Below are 7,184 nucleotides of genomic sequence, written 5' to 3' on the forward strand. Positions count from 1 at the left end.
AAAGCTGCTTAAATAATTCATTTTTATTACTCAAACGATTGCATAATTGTTTCATGTGTTGTACACAACAATTAATGCACACAGCTTGACTTCTATATAGCAGTGAATTCTGTTTCAATCTTAAAATTTAGATGTTTTATTGCAAAGTTTATGTGGAGCTTAGCTCAATGCATATCACGTCCCATACACAAGAAAGGAAATCTTAAATGTCTTTATTATTAAAGGGCATTTTTGTTTATTTTGGGGGTGATACTGGTTTCACTGATGTCTTTCCAGTATGTTTGGCATATTAGTATTTTTTTTTTCTTGAGAAGCTGGTACACCCCACTTCAAATCAGGTATATATCATGTAATATCCTACATTTACATCATACGAAAATACAATTGTTAAAACTTATATAGTAATACAAGTTTATCACTACTAACAATTTGAACTTTTGATGAAAATATCTAATTGGTAGGTACAACAAAGGTTTATTCTATTACCATGCTAATAAACAAATTTTCTATAAATGAAACTGATCCTTCCTAACCCCAACTAGGAATTGAGAACGTAAGAAAGCCTTCATCTGAAATTTACCAAGCATGGACTCTCCTTGACCATAAGAAGCCAGAGGTTTTATGCTGGTAAACCTCCAAATGTGAGTATTGAAGATTTGGGTGATTGGAACCCAACTCTTTGAAGTAATAAGCTGGAAGATGTGCCCAACTGCCCAGGTGGTAACACTTGGAGTCAAACATACTACCCTACTCTTTAAATAAGGAAAACAATTTAAAAGAAAAAAAAAACTCTAAGTGCCTCAAATTATTGGAGTCAAGCATTCATCTGATAAATCCCTGGGTAATTGGCAGTTAGCTTTTCGTGATATTTTCAATTACTTCCCAAATGAGTAACAATTATTATATCTCAGTATATCCTTTTTTTCCCGGTTTGCCTGATGGCATGTCCAAATTGTTGAAGCTTCAGATTTCACAATTTGTAGACCTAAAAATATGATCACTAATTGTTGCCTGATATTTATGCCATCTTCAATGTCAAAATTATGGAAAGAACAAATGATTATTGGTGAGAATTTTGCTCTCCTCAGCTGTGTAGAGAATATAGACAAATGAAATGAAACAGTATAAAGAACTTGGCATGTTATCCGTAGAGCATGACCAAGGGGAAACAAGCATACCTGCCCTAATTTACTGTATTTCTAGAGTTAATTTATCTGATCAGTTCAACACAACTTAAGTAATTCAATATTTACCATGTGCATAGTCTGACTCCAAGTAATGTCATGATCTTTTCAACATGACATTTCTATGTCAAGTCCAAAAGGCCACAACCATCTTCTCTGCAGTCTGCTCAGCGGCCAATAGAGCTGCCACAATGATGCCAACATTAAATTTCTTTTCTGAAGAATCCAAAAAAAGAAAAAGATTAGTTAACTTTTTTCTGGGACAGCTTCTTGGTCTGCACAAATCTCTTGAGAGTGTCATATATAGTTTCTGATTCTTTAGTGTTTATCACAGGCCAAGCCAGTCATTCCAAGGCGAGAACAGTGATAAAGTAGTCAAAGGGATAATCATGAAACTGGTACTTTCATGTATTTGACTCTTTGGGAACTCAGAACTCTTAAGAGCATAGGCAAAAAGAGTAGGTGGCAGTGGCACTAATTCAACTTGACCTTCTTTGTTGGTCTGGAGCAGTTTGATATACTATATTCACGAGGCATCGGACTATTGGTAATAGGAGTGAATCATCATGATGTTTGCTCTATCTCGGTGTGCTTCCCTTTCTCTGTTGTCAAAACTCAAAATGCTAATCATAAACACAGTGAGGAAATTATGCTGTGAGACTATAGCTTTAGAGAAAACTAGCGTGTGCCAGTGGAGCAAGTCCATATTCTTCATGTCACAGTTACTTTTAGAACACCTAGAAATCCAAAGTCCTTCATTGTTAATAAAAGTTGGAATTTTCATTTTGTTGTATCCTCTGCAACATTGTCTCAAATAGAAAACCACAGCTTCTCCCGAATGCATGCTTTCTGAGGTGTTGATGTCAAATTGAAAATCAGCACATTAATGTGGATATAAATTCTCTGCTCTTCTCATTTCTCAGTTTCACTTGCGTTCATGCATCAATAATTAGCATTTGACAGATATTTCCAAGTGCCAAATACTTGAGACCCAAAGCATCAATTTTGTTTTCTTAGCCTACTGCAAACTCTTTTGTTAATAAGATTGAAGGATAACCCACAGGCTCCTCTAGGAAATGTCAAAACAAAATCTCGACTAGTAAAGTAATACCACTTGGACTAATTAATAGAAAAAAATTCGAAATTGAACTATATATAGAAACTCTTCAAATTTTGGTCATGGAAATCGGAAGAGACCACCGTGCTTCTGCTTCTGCTATTTCAGCGCTCCATATACTTGGGAAGTTGGAAGCAGAAACTATATACTTCTTTCTCCTAAACAAGCAGCATTATATATTGAGGACAAAAGTGAAGAAGCAGTAGTAAAAAGCTCAGTAACCAAAATTATGGCTACTATGAAGCGTAAGTGAAGGTCAGAGAGTAGGATTGCCATGGAAGAGAAGTTGTTCTTTCTGGGGATGGGTATTATAAGAGTAAGAAGTCATATATTTGATAAATCAATAAGAAACTTGTTGGAGCATACATTTGAATATTTAATTTTAAAATTAATTGACAACAGATGAAGACACCTTTCTTATATTTATATATTTTTTATATCTTCAATTAAACAGATGAGAGATTTTTTTATCATCACTTTAATACTCGCCCTCACGAATAAAGATAACAGATTTAATACTTTTCTTCATATGTAAAGACAACGGATTTATCACGTGTCATGAATCATGCAAAAGCCAACTAATGAAGATAGCACCTATTTTGATATTATGTTAAATATTTAAGATGAACATCCATTCAAAACCAATTGACAATAAATAGAAAGACTTTTTTTTTATTTATACGTACCATAATGATTTTTCACAAAATTTCCAATTTAAAAATTAGAAATATACTTCATAAATTTCTAATATAAAAATTAGAGGCTCACATTATTAGAATTGATCCCAAGTTATTGGGGTTTGATTACCTTTTAAATTGTTTGAATATTGAAGCTTGTAAAAAAAAAATTTGTTTGAAGAATGAAATTGTTTCTCATCGTATGGGTGGCAATCTAAGACGATTAAGACAAATCATGAGATTATATATTGATTTAACTAGAACGTTGTTGTTGTCCACATCTCAACAAAAGTGTAGCTAAGAGAAGCATACAAAGAAGAGTAAAGCCATTACAAACATATACATTGTTCTCAATATTTCATATATTGACTTGTCACTAACAACGTTAGGCTTAACTTAATCTTGTTATTTCTTGCAATTAAAATGGTCAAAATCTGAGGAAAGGAAATGCCGCAATTCTAGTTTGGCTTCATTTTTTGTTCTTGTTGCCTTCTTTTTTCATCTCATTTTTTTTCTTGACAAACTCTGTGGCAATTTTGGCTGCTCCCAATGAGAACAATTCTGCTGCTTTCTCTTTGACGACATCAGCTGTTTCACTCACTTTATCGGACATTGTTTTCACCTGGAATTCCCATAAAATTTGTCAATATAAACCACTCAACAAGATCTAATTAAGGTTGTCTTGTTCATGTTTATGACTAATTAAAAGGTTAAATGGGTCGAAAGGATTTTTGAGGTGGAATTAGTTACACTTGCCTTATACAGGCTAGTTGCCAACTTTGAAGAAGAAGAACTTGGACCTGACTCTTTGAATAAAGAGATGCATACACTTATATTATTGAATCAAATGCTTAGGCTCATTATTATAGATTGAATCTTACACTTGTAGAAATAGATTCAGCTGCATCTTTAACTGACTCTGCAGCTTCTTTCACGCTTTCAGCACTCTCTTCGGACTTCTTGCACTGTGATTCTCATGAAACCTTGTTAGAACTTAATTTGCCGACAATACTAGTATATTTTTACATTATTCAAACCAATTACAATTACTACAAAGTTTTATCCAAGCTGCTATATATATATTGCAGGCATCAGGGGTAAAACAAACACGCATGTTAGTGAATAGAATGAATCAGAACCAACATTTTTATTCTAATTGGAAGAAACCCAGGCTAAGTTATTTCATATTTCTGCAACAATGGTGTTGCATATCCTAAATAACCGATTAATTAACCTTTTCTTTCCCTAAAGCGACGAACTCCACTTGCATGGTAAAGCTTATACTTAATTACCAAACGTCGAACTTAGGACCAATATATATTTATGTATTTAACAGGTACATACAAGTAACAGGTGAAAGAAATTACAAATTTCCGAAAAGAGAAAACAAAAAATTAACTTGCCTGAAGGGGTCTTGCAGCCGTGACAAACGCTCTAGTGCTCCAACCACCCGTTGCACCGGCAGGGAGGAATTTAGACAACTTTGCAGTGAGATTCCGGGTTGACATTTGTTCTTCAGTCTGTAATTTCTTCAGATGGGAACTCTTGTACTTTTCAGGCCAAATTGCAGTCAATTTTTTTATTTTTCTTTTCATGGATCTTTCTTGATCTTGGTTTGGTTATATAGAGAAGGAAGAGGAGGAGGAAATAAACAAAAATGCCATATGTCACTTGTTGAACATTTTTCTGCTTTGTGGCTCTGTTAACTGCCTTTTGCAGGTGCATGTATTCCGGATCTATTCCTAGTTTTTCAGGTTTTTTATTCTAATTTTCAATGTTTTTATCTTTGGAAATTAGTTCAAGAGAAAGAGAGCAGTGACATTGGACAAAGCAATACGTAGTCTACTCGGAACTAATTCTGATGCCCGGAAACATCAGGATAAACCATGCAATTATTTTTATTGATCATTATTCATGAGGAGGATATATATATATATATATCACTGGTTGCAACAACAAAATTGATAAAGCGGAGGCTGACATGCGCCCCCATTGAAACCTATTCTACGGCAGAAGCCATCGCAATCAGGAATATCTTCACATTTTCCCTGGCAAATTGGCGCTGCCTCCCCTGCATTTTTCCGACCACAATCACACCAATAGTCATTAATTTGTAAGTAGAAAATTGTAAGAAAATCTTAAAGATTACTAAAGATATGGAAACTGAAGTGAATTAAACTTTTTCCCTTTTTTTAAATTCTACATACCAATAAGTGAAAGGAAGAGAATGATAGCTGTTAGCATAATCACAACTCTGGCAAGGCATGAGAGGCTGCGAGGACCCATTTCCTCTTAAGTCTTGAATATTGAATGCTTTATTTTTTTTTCTATGAAATTGTTGCAAAGGGTTTAGCCTAAAGTAGATGAATTTATAGCAATCTGTAAAGTGAAAAAGCAAAAACAAAAAAATGAACGTTTATTGCTTTGAATTTAATATCAGGGTATTTTATTGCCATTTAGCTTAGAAAATCTTTAATTACTTACTGTAGTAAACGTTTCTTTTTGGGGTATAATGTTTATATATTTGGAAAATTAATAAATAGGATAATCTTTCCATATATGGAATAATGGAATATTGACCAGCTTATTTTTTGAAGGCAATTATATATTTTTACCTTCTCAAAATAAAAGTATTGCTTTCGATCTTCTTTAAAGGGATGTAAATGTTTTAATTAATTGGTAAAATTTATAATGAAGCGTATGATCAAATTCTATTGTTCAGAAATTAATATGATGACATCAATACTGTAGTTCATGAGCAAAAAGACGTAAGTATTAAATATAAATTCAAAGCAAAATCTCTCAATTACTATGTAAACAGATTAGGTTATGTTATGATTAAATATTAATTTTCTTTATCATTAGACTTCATCAATCGGCATTTACGGTGAATTAGAGAGCAAATAGAAAACATTACCATCATGTTGCTAACGCTAATTAATTGGTTAATTAAATTGACTTTTTTTTATATTTGAAGAAGGATATTTTAATTTTTTTTAAATAGATCATATATTAATTAATAAATTAAATACTCGAATGTTAATTAAATTAATCTTATTTCTAGTAACGTAATTTTACTGAGCACTAGGCCATCTAAAGTGTTCAGCAATTGTTAGGGACTTTTACTGGCACAGGGCTTGTGTGTAGATAAATAAATGCAATGACAAAAGAACTGCTTCATAGCGTTGAAAGCAATTCTTTTTCACACCAGACAAAAAACAAATATAAGTAACTCTCTACCAATACAAGAAACTCAAATGCCCAAAAGGAAGCTGGGCATATCCACAATAATTCACAAAAGCCCTCTTCAGAAAGGGGCCAGAACCCAAGAGGATAAAGAGCTATCCACCACAGAATCACATCAGGAAACCTTCTCAAGGCAATGCTCCAGAGGAACAAACCCGAACCCAAGAGAGGGTGCAAAAGAGAGATGCTCCAGAAAAACGAAAACACAACCGCATCAAGCGCATCACGATCCAGGAGGAAAAGGAAGGCTTGAATTCATGGAGAAGGCTTCTCCAAGCGTCCCCTTCCAGCTTAGGTTGACAGATCAGCAAACGCTTCAAGGGGAAAGATCACTCAGCATCCAGAAAAACTCCCATGGTCCAAGGCAGAGATCCTTTGACAATAGTGCCCTACAATAATATTGGATATTACAATAATTATGTACTAACTCAAAGATTATTAATTAGAAAAATTAAGAGGTTAATGATTATAAATTGTAAGTTTAGATTTTCATTGAATAACCAGTTCTTCAAACAACAAAAGGGGTAAATTACCTCCAAGTATTTGCATCATCAGTTTCCTGGAAATCTGCCGATGGTTCCGGAAAAGCAACCTGCAAGGAAAGCAGGTTAAGTTAGCTTTCAGAAGACTACTGCCCAAGATAACATTGGCCATCAAAAAATGTTGTTGTGTGTGCATGTCTAAGCATTTAAGCCTTCGCCTATGCGATGGCTTCAAGATGTCAACGTTTTGAAGGAAAATTAAAACAGCATCGATAACCCAAAACCCTCCCTGCAACAAGTCAGATCATCGATCAGCAGTCACGCCCCAAGTTCGCAGCTGGAGTACTGATATACTAGTTAAAATAAAAAAGGTGATTAGTCCAGCTCTCAGCAAAGCTAGTCAAAAGTAAATGGAATAATCAATGGATGGAGGCAGCAGTTCTCACAATTAAAGATGAGAGATCAATTCAAACCAATT

At 34.0% G+C, this 7,184-nt stretch overlaps 1 protein-coding gene across 1 annotated transcript; it reads right to left on the reverse strand.

Moving 5' to 3' along the window:
* Window positions 1-3,312: 3,312 nt before the first annotated feature.
* LOC110422248 (uncharacterized) lies at window positions 3,313-4,528 on the reverse strand. The gene is made up of 3 exons (XM_021436083.1): window positions 4,382-4,528; window positions 3,860-3,943; window positions 3,313-3,600 (listed from the first exon to the last, which is right to left on the reverse strand). Exons 1-3 carry the CDS (start codon window positions 4,484-4,486, stop codon window positions 3,448-3,450), a joined length of 342 nt encoding a protein of 113 aa, XP_021291758.1. The 5' UTR covers window positions 4,487-4,528; the 3' UTR covers window positions 3,313-3,447.
* Window positions 4,529-7,184: the final 2,656 nt, after the last annotated feature.

This window comes from Theobroma umbraticum, unplaced genomic scaffold (genome assembly GCF_002168275.2).
Source record: "Theobroma umbraticum cultivar Fairchild unplaced genomic scaffold, ASM216827v3 scaffold_130.0, whole genome shotgun sequence".
Classification (NCBI taxonomy): Eukaryota; Viridiplantae; Streptophyta; class Magnoliopsida; order Malvales; family Malvaceae; genus Theobroma; species Theobroma umbraticum.

What these genes read in the sequence shown, in the direction of transcription:
- LOC110422248 (XM_021436083.1), bottom strand. Translation starts at nt 4,486, where the DNA reads ATGTCAACCCGGAATCTCACTGCAAAGTTGTCTAAATTCCTCCCTGCC. An exon ending in CGGCTGCAAGACCCCTTCAG is followed by an intron (nt 3,944 to 4,381) that starts GCAAGTTAATTT and finishes TGAGAATCACAG; the next exon opens with TGCAAGAAGTCCGAAGAGAG. An exon ending in CTGAATCTATTTCTACAAGT is followed by an intron (nt 3,601 to 3,859) that starts GTAAGATTCAAT and finishes TGGGAATTCCAG; the next exon opens with GTGAAAACAATGTCCGATAA.